At 38.5% G+C, this 13,598-nt stretch overlaps 1 protein-coding gene across 1 annotated transcript; it reads right to left on the reverse strand.

Moving 5' to 3' along the window:
- Positions 1-3,527: 3,527 nt before the first annotated feature.
- Positions 3,528-7,658, reverse strand: lum (lumican). Its single transcript, XM_034863079.1, has 3 exons — positions 7,569-7,658; positions 5,297-6,178; positions 3,528-4,937 (listed from the first exon to the last, which is right to left on the reverse strand). The coding sequence occupies exons 2-3, from the start codon at positions 6,171-6,173 to the stop codon at positions 4,783-4,785; spliced, it is 1,032 nt and encodes a 343-aa protein (XP_034718970.1). The 5' UTR covers positions 6,174-6,178; positions 7,569-7,658; the 3' UTR covers positions 3,528-4,782.
- Between the last annotated feature and the right edge of the window lie 5,940 nt (positions 7,659-13,598).

Here is a 13,598-nt window from a genome sequence, read left to right on the forward strand (position 1 = left end):
GGAGCCCCAGATCACTGTTAAAGTTAACCACTTTGTTGAAGTAAAAGTTTGACCTAATTAGTTTTATAGTGTCTCACCCTTAAGATGTCATGGAAAATTGGAATTCAAGTAAACCTGGTGCTGTTGACAGCCATATATTCTGGTATTGTTGTGCACTTTTAGTTTGATTTTTTCCGATATGTATCCAAAGATGAAGAGGCAAATCAAGCTGAATGTGTGCACATCAATATTTGAAGAATACTAATGTCCTTTTATTCCACAATTTCTTTTGTATTTTAAGTATCTATTTTTTTCCCCATTGTTTTTCTGCATGTTCAGTCAAAAAACTTGAAATTTTGATTCACAGACAATAAATCCTAATGACTAATTTCCTCTTGTGCTACCATAAGGTTAATCTGTTGTTTCGATTGAAATGTTTTGACAGCTTTGCTTGATTGATTGTCATTAAAATTTGGTACACAAATACTATGCACCTCTCAGGAAAATTGATGCTAAAGAGCTGAGCTAAAATGGCGAACATGACTAACAGTATACCTGCAAATGCATGTTAGCATTGGCATTGTGAGCATGTTAGCGTGCTGCAGTTTGCATTTAGCACAAAACACTGCTGCGCCTAATAGAGAATCACAGGGCTTCAAACTCTTAGTCCTGCTGTTATATGTATATGTATATATATACATATATGTACTACTTCAAATTTAAACCTATATTACGAAGTTTCTGTTGCCCCCATGAAGAATTCTAAATAATGACACTGTTGATGCATTTACATGATGCAAGCCTTCCGCTCACTCGCCCCCCACCCCTCCTCCACGCAGTTGCTAGTTGCCAAAGATGACAAGGAGGATTAAAAAACATGATGGACTCTTCAGAAAAAGTAATTATCTTCACCCAAACTTCTGCCCGGGAAAATCACCGCACGACACAATCTTCTGAACTTAGCCATACTGAGAAACAAAGAGAGAGTTGTGTGAAGCTGATGGTCTAAATCATCTTTGTAGCAACCTTTATGTAACGGACGTTCAATAATATAAATAAACTTACGCACTAAAGCTTTAAACATTCATATCCTTATGCACACGATCCTTGCTACTCTAAAGTTCTTTGGACAAGGGTGAGACAAGAGAAATGTACAGAGATGGGGAGAGAGCTTGGAATAAAAGAGGAAGGGAAACGTCCAACAAACAAAAGGAGAGAGTGTCAGTTAAGTGAGAATCTGTGGAAAAAAGTTTGAGACAGAATATGACAAACAGGGATAGATCTTTGGAGTTGGGTTGCCAGGCTGCAACAGCTGATTATACTTTCACTCACCATCTGTAACAGGAGGACGTGAGACTCAAGACTTTATAAAAGGACTTTATTGTCTAGACACAGGCAGCAGGAGCTCCACTCAGGATTTAAATAAGGGAGACCCAGGAGGAAGAGGAGGAAATTGTCCTAGATTGGGAATCTGTACAAATGACTATAAAAACATGTGGAATGTGAAAAGACTGTTAAAACAAACATGTAACATGTTGTAATGGTAGTGGCTGTGGACAGACTGCTAATGCTTTTACCTCCTGACTGGTATTGGATGGCACAGAGAAGTGTTGCGTATTTAAATCAGCTCCCAGCACCTCCAAGACAGAGGACTACTGACGTTCATTTTTACATAAGCGGGTCAAATTTGAAGTAAAACTCAACTTGACAGCTGGCTCTAATTACAAACACCTTGCAGGAATCAAATGGGACATCTGGAAGCCATTCCCATTATAACTATAAATGCCGCACATCTAATCAACTAATTTACAATCTTTAAATAATGTCTGCTCTAATGGAACCTTTGACTAACGCTCTAAGAATAAAACTAGTGGTTTTAGCCCATTTGGTACACATCTGCCAGGATTATGGGTGTTGTAACAGTTGGTACACAGCTTTGTAAAGATGTTATTGATACTATAAAAAGGGATTTATCATATAACTACAACTATGAATCCTGCTCTTGATTTATTATCAACAGTGTCAGTGCATTATGGATATCACAAGTTCATTTTAAAGGATGTAGAGGATGTATACTTTTCCAAACGTCAACATCAATTCCGTATAAAGATGTATTCTGTCTTCTTAAGGCTAAAATGGATGGTAACGTTTTGAAAGATGCTGCAGAAACCAAAAGGAATGTGCTGATTTTAAGGTTTTCTTTCCCTCTCACAGACCATGAAAACATTCTCAGACTCTTCAATTACAAGACTAAAAGCCCTTCACGCCCTAAAGGGGCCAAAACCCTAATTATTATTACTCTCTTAGTGTTGTGTTGTGACCTTTTAAGATGTAAAACAATGGAGGAGAAATAAAATATTTTCTCCATAGAAAAATGGCTCAAGAAACCTTTTGATGAACCTGCATTAATCATTCTTTAAATGTATGACTTTTGTCTACAAGTGAGCCTGAAAAGCCTAATGTGCAGACTAAAATGATCTTATCGGCAACAGTACACCAGGAGAGACCTCTCTGACAACTGTTTGTGTTAACGCGCCACAAGACAGCATTACTGAAAAAATAAAGTAGACTACTTTGAAATTGTCATGGGACATTTGTGGTTTCTGTCTGTGACAGTTGATAGTGTAGATTTACGCAGAAAACATCTTAAAGCTACAGTTTTGAGAAAAACTCTGCAACCCCTGCATCCCTTCAGGACCAACAGTTTTTCTGTTTATCTCAAAGCTACATTGAAACAATCAAAATGATAGGTTCTTTGCGTCACAACTGCAATAAACTTGAGCGCCACAAGTGAAATCCGGGGAACAAAAGTTACAGATGAACACCACAAGGCATGGCTTTGTGAAATCAGTTGGGCAATGAATGTAAACAGTGTATCTGAAACGCAACAGGGCCTTGTGGAATAAATAAATGTATCTTTCATCTGTCTTAAAAACTCTTTCCTTTTGTAAATCCCAAAGATTTTGGCCGGAAGGGAAGATAATAGCTGCCAAAAAATGACAGCACACTCCACAGAGTAAATCCGCAACTACTCATGTCCTGTCGTAATGCTCAGGTTATAAACTGTAGTACCTCTGTGGACAAAATGGACTGTTGATTGTACTGTTTTGTTTGTTTGCTCCGTTCACTTGGCTTCAACTTGTTCCTAAAACCAGACTATAAGAGAGGAGTTCCTAATGTTTATTATTCATATGGTCACCATGTGTTTTGAACCATTATTTGCAGAGATACCCAAACGTGGTTAAATTGTTTTATTACATCGAGCAAATGTCTTTCTGGCAACCCCAGATTGCTCGATTATTAGTGTCTGTTACAGAATTTAGAATTTATCTAAGATTTACCAACTATTTTTTTAAGCATTACTTATTAACCCTTTATACAGGATGGATTGTTAAGATGTGTTTCACAAATTAAAGTTTTAGCAAAAAAGACGGTTATCCTTTCATTTCATTTATTCTGAATCAAATAATATGGCTACATCAGTTTGTTTCCATATGTGCTCGAAATTAATTACAGCAGGCTTAAAAAGCGATATCATACAAATACTGTATGTTGGAAACATGGTTTATTCAACTGTGTCCGGTATTCTCACAGCAAATCCAAGAGCAGTTACCGAGTCAAAGGCCACAAAAGAAATCACGATCAAATGAAAAATGACCTAAACAAAATGTGATATTCTAATAACATAACTTCATTAATGACAATCCTTAATTCATCACACTGCTGTCAAGTTGACTTTGTATTGGTAAGAAGCATTTATCAAACATGGTGAACAACAACGTAACAATGAGAGCGCCTTAACTGCAAAAGCTTTAGTTTATTATAAAAAATGGTACCATTGGTTGCATGCAAGTAATGCAAATGTATACAAATCAGCAATGTGCATGAAAGTGGACAGCTATGAAGTAAAATAACGTAAAGAAACAATTTTACTCTTCAATCATTTCAACGTTTAACTGAGCAGAGAAAGTACAGTAGTTTAAAGGGAAGTACCAATGCCTTTTAATCATGTGCCATTTATCCCATTCTTTACAGAGAGCTAAGTCCTGGTGGACTTAAATCGTGAAGTACATATATACCTTACCTTAAAACAACTTTGATTTATTTGGGAGTGGGACTTTAAGGTTACTGCTGTTTTACACTTGTTCATAAATTCTCACATTTGGCACTACACACTTAAATTTGAGTACACAATCCTTGTATGCTGGTCCTTTGCACAGCAATGGATTATTTGTTGTACCCACATTATATTATACATGCTAAACATTGGAACACACAAGACAGACAACAAAATGACGATTGATGATTTAATTGAGACATTGGAGCCGTCATTTACTCCATCGTGTCTATATTCAATGTAATCAAATGCAAGTTTGGAATGTTTAAAGTGTGTGTCTTTTAAATCAAAGCAGAATAATCAATTTTTATTCATGGTCCTGTACTTTTTGTATTTTTGCATTTTTTTTTCTATTTTTTTGCCTTCATTTTTATGTGAAAAATGATAATGTTCAAAATATCAAAATCCTTTGTTTGATGTTTGATAAATTTAACTGATGTTTGCCAACAGTATGCTGCAAACTTGTTGCTAACTTCTTTTGCCATGAAATTTGCCCAGCTCTTTATTCAATATATACAATACAATTGATGAATATGCCATTACCGGGCACTAGATTTGCATACTACTTATGTCCAAGGACAAGTGAGGGATACTACACTATTTTAATCCAGAAGGCTTTGGGCTGAGCCATGTAAGGGTAGTAGAGAAGGGGGGTAATGGAAAGGTCATAGATTTGAGGGAGGTCCTTATTCAAACATGACATCTGAAAGTTGGCGCAGGCAGTTGGAGGAGTCATAGGGCATGCTGCTTTGTGTGATGTTGTTGGCGTCCAGACGCAGATGCTTCAGGTGAGAATAGTTGACAGGAGTTACGTACTTGCAGAAACTTGCCAGGTCAAACTCTACAGAGAATAAAAAAATGAGAGAAGTTATCATACACCTTCCAACCACCTTATACAGACCAATAAGACGAGGAAGCAAGCAATACACAATATCTGTGGTTTAATGCTATTTTTTCTAATGGCAGTCAATAACACACCAAGATGTAATGCACCTGCAAAGGCAGTGAAGAAGAATGCAAGCCAACAAACATGGATTGAAATAATGCTTTTTTTAAAATCTCTTATGATAAAGGTAAAGCAGTAAGCTAAAAGATGCGTACTTTGGTGAGACAAACAAACTCCACATGGCACCTTTGAGAAAATAGTCAAATAGTTGAAAAATGTTTTTAGAAGAGTGAAGATTGACAGTCGCCACTCACTGTTGATTTCGTTGGCCTGGAGGTAGAGTTGCTCCAGCTGCTCGTTGATCTCAGGGATGGACTGCAGTTTGTTGAAAGACAGGTCCAGCTCCACGAGTGATGTCACATTGAACACTCCAGAAGGGAGTCCGGAGTCCACCAGCTTGTTGTTGGAGATCCTTAGGTACTTCAGCGAGGGCATCTTGTTCAGGTATCCTGCTCCGACACTGTCAATGTCGTTGTAGTCAGCGTAGAGAATTTCCAGTGAACTGGGAACTCCGGCAGGCAGCTTCTTCAGCTTGTTGTGGCTCATGTCCAGGGACAGCAGCTTCTTTGGCCCTTTGAACGCCCCCCCGATGGCATCGGACGTTAGCTGATTGTGCTGAAGGTTGATGGAGGTCAAGTTCTCCTTGTCAGTCAAGAGTCCAGAGGGGAACTTGGATAATTTGTTGTGCATTAGCTTCAGCTCATCAAGGGACTTTGAGGGAGGGACAACTGGCTCTGTCAGGTTGTTGTAGCTGAACAATAGCTTCTCCAGGCGTGTAAGTTTGTCAATTGTACCCTTTGCTATCTTAGCATTGGTAATTTGGTTGTAGTCAAGTACCAGCCAGCGAAGTCCATCAGTGACATTATCAAACACTCCTGCCTTGATCTCTTCTATCTGATTGTTCTGGAGGTACAGGTATTTTATCCCTGTTGGGACTACTGGAACAAACTTGAGCTTGCGGTTGTCACAATACATGGCAGTGGGGAAGTTGATTGGGCATTCGCATTCTTGATTACAGTTGGGCGCTGAGGGTCCTTGCATAAAATTAGGCTGGTAGTCATAATAATCATTGTACTGGGACAGGGCCACGCTGACCAATACGGCCAACAGGGGTATACGGAGAGGGAACATGACGTCTGTGGATCCAACAGACAGAAGGGAAGGGGAGGCAGTGGAAACATTAGAAAGGTTAGAGGGTTCAAGAGCATATTACATTTACACAATACTATATATATATAACTAATAAAATAAATGAGACATAAATAGTGCTTTGTTGAAGGTTTATAGTTAGAATTCTGGTGGTGCAATAGGATTTATTAATTAAAAAAAGAAAACTAAAGAATGAAAGAACTATAAAACAAAACTCCTTAGCTATTATGCTAGAGCAGGAGTCAGCAACATCAGGCACACGTGCCACCATTGACAAACGGTAGATCAACCAATGGCACACTAGCAGTAAGTGTGCATAAGTTTTTGGGAAATACTCCAAACAGCATGCCAAATGACCTCTTACACAGCCATTGGCAGACGTACAGCCTGTTATTTATGGTAGTTTGATTGACTTTTTCCCGGACCACATTCCACAAAGACCCACCCTACTCTACCTCTGATTGGCTTGTTGTTGTTGCGTTCTTCACAGAATGGCAGGCGTAATGATTATATGGCCAATGCTTGAAAAAAACATTTTAAAATGGCACTTCATATTTAAAACGGTTGCTGACCCCTGTGCTAGAGAGATGTCAATCTTACCCACCTACCTATACCTTTTAATCACACCCACTTCATAGAGGATTATATAATCAACCAAGAGTTAATTTTAACCAACTAGATTCCTGGATTCCTTGATTCAATTATCTGTGTTGAATCACATCGTTACAGCTGCAGTTTGAAGCAAACTTTATTGCTCCCAGCACCACCATCAATCAACTTGACGCATTTCTATATGAACCCACTGGGAGCAGTAATGCAACACAGATGTCCAGGAGTAAACACAACATACATACATCCATATATGACATTGAAGACTGTATTATTTGTGAAACACCAAATAAAGTGATTTCTGTACTTTTCTTTGAAAACAATGATGTAAATACACAGAACAATGAACTTAAACCCGACATATGACTAATTTCGGATCATGATTGTACAACATCAACAATGCAGACAATGCAGAACCAGAATGAGTAAATCCAGACACATAAAAAATGCAGATAGAAACTGGATCCAAGCGCAACAGATTGTTTTCAAGGGTCTTAAGTTGTGGGAATCTATGAAGCAGTCCTAAAAATGCACTACACATCTATATAAACATGTAAGATCTAGGCTAATACACTATTATTCAAAAACAATATGCACATCATCAAACTTCTACTACTTTTTGTTCCATGCACTGGTATTTGTGCCTTCTCTGTTGCTACACTAGCCACTGCTCAAAAGTGACATCTGACATTCCCATCCGGAAAAGAGAAATAAAGAGTAATAATCAAACAGGAAATCACAAATGCATGCCTCCACATGCAAGCTTACCTGCCGTTCTCACTCTTTGTGTGTGTGGGGTGGAGGGCCAGAACAGTGTGGTGTTCAAAAACTGGAAGTCTCTGGAGAAAAACACAGAAGGAAAAAAGGAGAGAGGGGGAGGAGAGAAAGAGAGAGAGTGGTTAATGGAGAGACAAAGAGGGAGGAGGGGAGGCTTCTTCAGCAAACTGAAGTCAGGTCGTCATGTACATTTAAGGTGTCATCAGTATAAATGTCTGGGGCATCTTCCAAAAACTGCTGTTTACTAACAAGGAACAGGTGCAACAAGGAACGGGAATTTTATACCACGAAAGCCAAAAAAATGTATGATGCTCTCAATGTTACTTTCACCTTTTCTAAAGTTTATCACCTTTAGAGATAAACACCTTTCGTTGGTAATTGTTCTCCCCCAAAGTGGTGCGTGCAAGCCAAAAATCAAGTAACAGATGGGGAAGATTTGTGGAAAAATGAAAAGAGTAGGAGAAACTGTGTGGAAAAATGTGAAAAAGATCTCTGGCAGCCGTTGAACCCAGACGCCAGTTGTGAAGAGGAATAAATACAGCCGTACCTCTCGTGCTGTGAAAAGGGCTTTGGAAAATTTGACAAAAAGGTTATGAGACAACCAGAGACTTGCATAACACTTGACATACACATTTCTTCTCCTTTGTTTTTGACCAATGGCATGGGACTGTAAGGGGTGAAATGCAGGTTAAAGCAGATCCAATTCTCCCCATATGTCTGTGCTATGAATTATTATCTTTTCATTCTTTTACCCCTACACCGTTCTTCTCCAGAAGCTCTGAAATCACACTCATTGCTCACTGCACATGGACATGCATTAAGTACTTCTCTATACAAATAGAGAGACAATTGACCAATATGGAGAGGGGTGGTGTCCTACTCTGATAGGTGCAGTTGAGGAAGGGGATGGGTGAGATAAATGGCCAAATGTTACCCCCATTTGTTGTTGGACGTCCGTCACACAAAGCACACCGGGAATTGACGCCTGGATTTGATTGGTCGCAGTGCAGTCTGTTACTCTACTCACATACCATTCTTAGAGACCATGTTGGACACATTTCTCGTGTGTGGAAAACTTTCATACCTCACATTCTACATCAAAATATCTGAGTTACCAAGATATTTATCCCCCACCAGACAATTTATATGGCAAACGTTGAGGCATTTGACTGCTTTTGCATGTCCTTGCTTACATCTGCAAGCTTGTTCGACCCACAGAATCATCTTGTTTATTGACTTATGCATTTGTAAAACAGTGCATTTGGCTTTGATAATATAATACTAACCAAATCTGTTGACATTTTAAACAATTGTTTGTCTCAATGATGCAATGAGTAATAAGCACTGCAAGGAATTTTGTGTAATTTAATTTTCATTGCCTCCCACACTGTTTAGCTGAATACACAGATAGAGTATAACAAAATGAAAGAACAGTGAGGTATGAACGGAAGGTTTATGCTTCTGTTGATTGGCCCAAAAGATTCTTTTGCAGACTTCCCATGGAATGTTCCTTTATTGTTGACGCATGCTTTTCAAACATTGGAAAAGTGGATGGAAACAGTATGAAGACCAAAACAAACAGTTTAAGTACCCAATTTAAGTACACAAAGCATCTCATAACCTTCACATTGAGCAAGCAACTTTTAGCTGTTAGTCATCCAGGCAAACTTAATGCATCTCAGATTTTTTTTGTGAGAAAATGCTAAATCTCCCACTAACTATTTATCTATGACAATTTTCACCTATTCAGTGAAGCTGTATATTTTATTACTTCTTTACTATTTTCTCTATCTGTATTTCTCTTTTCTAAGCCTTTTCTCTCTTGATAACTTTGTTTCATGATAATTGATACGAGATAGCTAATTTTTACTGCCTAATGTGTGTCTCCACTCCACACCCCACACCCCAAAATACCCCGGCTACGTTTACACGTAGCCGGGGTATTTTTATAAACAAAAATTTCAACCTCTATGTTTTCAAAAATTGTGCAGAGCATGCCTAACCTGTAAGTGGCAGTGTAACGAGAAGTTCTTGTTTGGCAATCAGAATCCCAATAATAGCAAAAAAAAACAAAAAAAAAACCTTCCTCTCTCTTTTCTTCCTCACTTCCTCGGCTGCCTAAACCTCCGTTTGTCTCAGTTTACATGCAAATTGGGTACAAAGATTTCCAGAACCTCCACTCTGGCTGGAGTTCTTAGAAAGACTTTTCCGAGGCGAATTCTCCATCCACGAAGGCCACAAACAAAGGGAATTGTCTCTGTTTTTCAAAGTTATCATGCACGTGTAAACAGGGGGTTCACTTCATCAGAAGTGAACTCTGCTCTCTGACTTGAGAGCTGTGTTTTATGTCGATACCACGTTGTGCTTTACATTTTGAGCTTAATTTCCATTAAATATTGAAGTGCTTATTTAAGTGTTTTGTCATGCTTGGCCAAGTAGCACTGTATCCATGGTATTGAGAGGGGGATTTCATTCTTGCATGTTTGTTTTATCGTGCATGACCAAAAAACAACCCTCCCAATCGCACCCTGATTATAGTTAATGAGCCACACCTGTTGTTACCTAGGCCCAAACAGCACAGGTGGCTCGTTTAAGTCTTGTCTCCAAGTTGAAAGGCCCATATGCCCCACGCACTGCAATCCAATTCAGCCAACTCCACAATATGAACAACACCCTTAATAAAGACACTTTTAATATAAGACTACACTAATTTATCTGCACGTATAGTAAAAAAGTAACCCTTGGTACATGCTGACACTGTACATTTCTATGGATATAAACCCCTTACACTTAATACAACAGCTTTCCATTGGTCCAAACACAGTTTAGATGTGTGCCCTTCATCAGTAAACTGTCCAAAATATTTATTTCTTTGAGGTTGGTGTCTTTTACCTCTGTTACTGGCAGTGTTTTTTGTGTGAACCCAGACTTAAGCTGTTCCAGACTATTTGCAGAGCCAAGGCTGAAAAACAGACATTTTGTCGTTTTGCTTGGTCACTGTGCTTCTTCTCCAACAATGTGTTGATGTCTGCCTTATGGTCTCACATCCTTTCCATTAGGCCAGATGGCAGACATTGGCTTTCTACACTGTTTTCCTAATACTTTTGTTTGTACTTAACTGTAACTTGTTTTATTTTCCCTGTGGTGATGCCAAGGGCTGATTTATATTAGAACACAAATTAATGGAAGAACTAAACATAGACACAACTGTTTCCTATCTATTCGAAATGTTTGAGGGGTTGATCCGGATAGATTTTTCATTTTTATTTTGTCTTTTAAAAGTCAAAAGATCAAAACATAGGTAATATTCAACAAAATCAGTTTGTCAGGCCTGCAATGTTTCTGGCTTGATTTGAAGCTACGTCAAGCAATAAATTTCATGTTGAACAAAATCACTTCCTGCTGCCAAGATTGATCAACATATCAGTCTTCCTATCTGCGCAGCTTTTAAAGGGGGACATGTCAACAACTTTTTCAGTGCTTTTCTTCCACATATATTTGGATAGTTTGAGTGCCTACCAAACCATAAACTGTGAAAAAAGCCACCCGTCAGTTTTTTGTGGGTTGCCCAAATCAGAAAACATGAGATTCAACAAGCCATTCAGACTCGGCTCCCCTTCCTCTGTCACATGCAGACTCATTAGAACATACCAGCCCCACCTGTGTATCTTGACCCATGACTTTACAGTAAAGGGGAACCATTTTATTCTCGTAAGCCAATCAGAGAAGACTGGGCTTTTTGCGAGGGGGGTCTTAAAGAGACAGGTGCTAAAACAAAGCAGACAGAGTTACAGGTAAATTGAGACAGAAACAATGATAAAAACAAGGTGTTTTTTAAACATTAAAATATGTAAACATGTACTGTTGTAGTATAAACCCAAAATACAAATTTGTGAACCTGAAAAGGAGCCTGATAAGTCTCCTTTAACTGTCTTAGTTTGCTGGTCTAAATGAACAACACACTATTCCCATTGTGCCATTCATCTGAAACTTGTCCAGAATGTTTGTTTCTTTGAGGCTTGGGGGTCTTTAACTGTGTTCCTGGCAGTGTTTTTGTGAAGCAGGTCAAAGCTATTCCAAACTAATCTTATTGTAGAGGCTTGGGAACACACATTTCACTGCTTCCTCCCCTCAAATATTTATCACTTTTCTCAAGATGTAGTCATCCTATTAAAATAAATTTGTTGAGTTCTTTGTTGTAATGATCACGATGTCCTAAACCAAGACGTTTGGGTTTCTGAACAGGTATTAAAAAACCCACTCATGTTTAATTTCAGATTATTGCCATCCTTTCTGCACGGATGAATAATTATGTTCACAGCAATTGAATTTTGTCATATTCTCTAATACAAATTTTACTGCAGACTAATCATTGTATGTTGAGCTAAACGTTATCTGATAAAAAGCAATACACTTCTATCATTACATTTCAAGAAAACATTAAAACACTGTTTGTAAGATGCTAGCATGTCCGGCCAACTAGCTTACTACTAATATTTTTTGTGTTAAAAAAAACGTGGTCACAAACAACACATCCACTGTGTGAAGTTGATCAGGCTTTAGCAACAATAACATCTCTGTTATTAACACTGATGTTTTTGCATTAGAAGGGGTTCTTCAAACGAAACATTACTGCGATTTTAACTTCAAGGTTTGATTTGTGCCTTCCTGCAGGAGTAGTGATTCAGCACTTATTATAATATATTATAGAAGGATAGATGGATAGAACAATAAAAGATGAAAACTGACAGTTTCAACAATCTGGCACTTGTAAAAGCTCTCTTATCTGGATCTTTCTTCCTGATAAACACCACACATAGACAGATTTACAGTAGGCTACATAAATAAGGAGCACATGCACAAACAAAAAAAAGTCCATAACCAAGGTATAAAGGGGACAAACATGAAGATCCATTCAAGCATATTATCCGACAGGGATATTCTTGGACTTCTTGGCACCAACACCTAGGCTTCTAATAAAATCTCAGACAGCACCCAGACACCGCCTTCTGTTCCTACATGTGGCCATGTGGTAAGCACTGTGCTTAAAACCAGAGACTCATCCCGAGGCAGGCCAAGTGATTCTTCCACCTTGTCTCTCATGGGCTCACATGTGCTGCAAGAGTGAACTGACACTAAAATCAGTTGAGAAGAACTGCTTGACACAAAAAACCTCTGGTCCATTTGTGAATAAAATACCCACCTGTATCACACAAATCACCCTTTTCTCACAGTCTCTAAATTAAGGGATATAGCTGAATTGTATTGTTTTCATATGACATCTTGTGCACAGTAATACTAGGGATTAACATATTGGTGGTGGTGGTGGTGTTTGTAGAAGTGGTGTTTGGAGGAATTTAGTTTCATAATACAGGTATCAGACAGGTATAAGCCCAGGTGTTTGTGTGTAGCTACATTTGGTTAATATAGTTTAGATTTGCAGACATACATAACCTGAATAAATGTGTAATACATCTGCTCTTCGGCATGATATCACCAGTCTTTGCTTTCGACATGCAAGACAAGCACACATGCGCACACACACGCACACAATCACAAGTGAATGTGAAAACACACTGAACAATGAGTGCACAGTATGTGCAAATGTGCACCAAATTAAGTCAACAGAAACATATTTGCACACAGAACTGATTTTCTCTAAAGTACTGTGCTTATGGTTCAGAGAAGATAGACGTCTGCTGAGAAGATCAAGTTGCACTGTCTTTTGCAAGAGTGTGTTTCAGGGAGGAGCAACGAAGAATAAAAAGTTCTGTACCAACAACCACCACATGGGGGCAACAGATTGAAGCACAATCAGGTTGCTGTGTTAAACTGACTCTGAGGTACTGGGATGAGAGCCAGTGCTCAAACACTGATGCTTTTCAGTCCCCTTTGGTTAAAAAAGACCCAAGTTATATCAGACAGAGATGGTTTTGAACCAGTCATAACTCTTAAATGTTCTGTTTTTCATTGCTTTTTTTCAGTAGACTATTCGCATTATTTTCTAATTTGTCTTCCCTT

The sequence above is a fragment of the Etheostoma cragini genome, chromosome 23 (assembly GCF_013103735.1).
Source record: "Etheostoma cragini isolate CJK2018 chromosome 23, CSU_Ecrag_1.0, whole genome shotgun sequence".
Classification (NCBI taxonomy): Eukaryota; Metazoa; Chordata; class Actinopteri; order Perciformes; family Percidae; genus Etheostoma; species Etheostoma cragini.

Bases quoted from the DNA above. Each gene is read 5' to 3' on its own strand.
- lum (XM_034863079.1), bottom strand. From the start codon at position 6,173: ATGTTCCCTCTCCGTATACCCCTGTTGGCCGTATTGGTCAGCGTGGCC. The intron at 4,938-5,296 runs GTGAGTGGCGAC...TATTCTCTGTAG, and splicing joins CCAGGCCAACGAAATCAACA to AGTTTGACCTGGCAAGTTTC.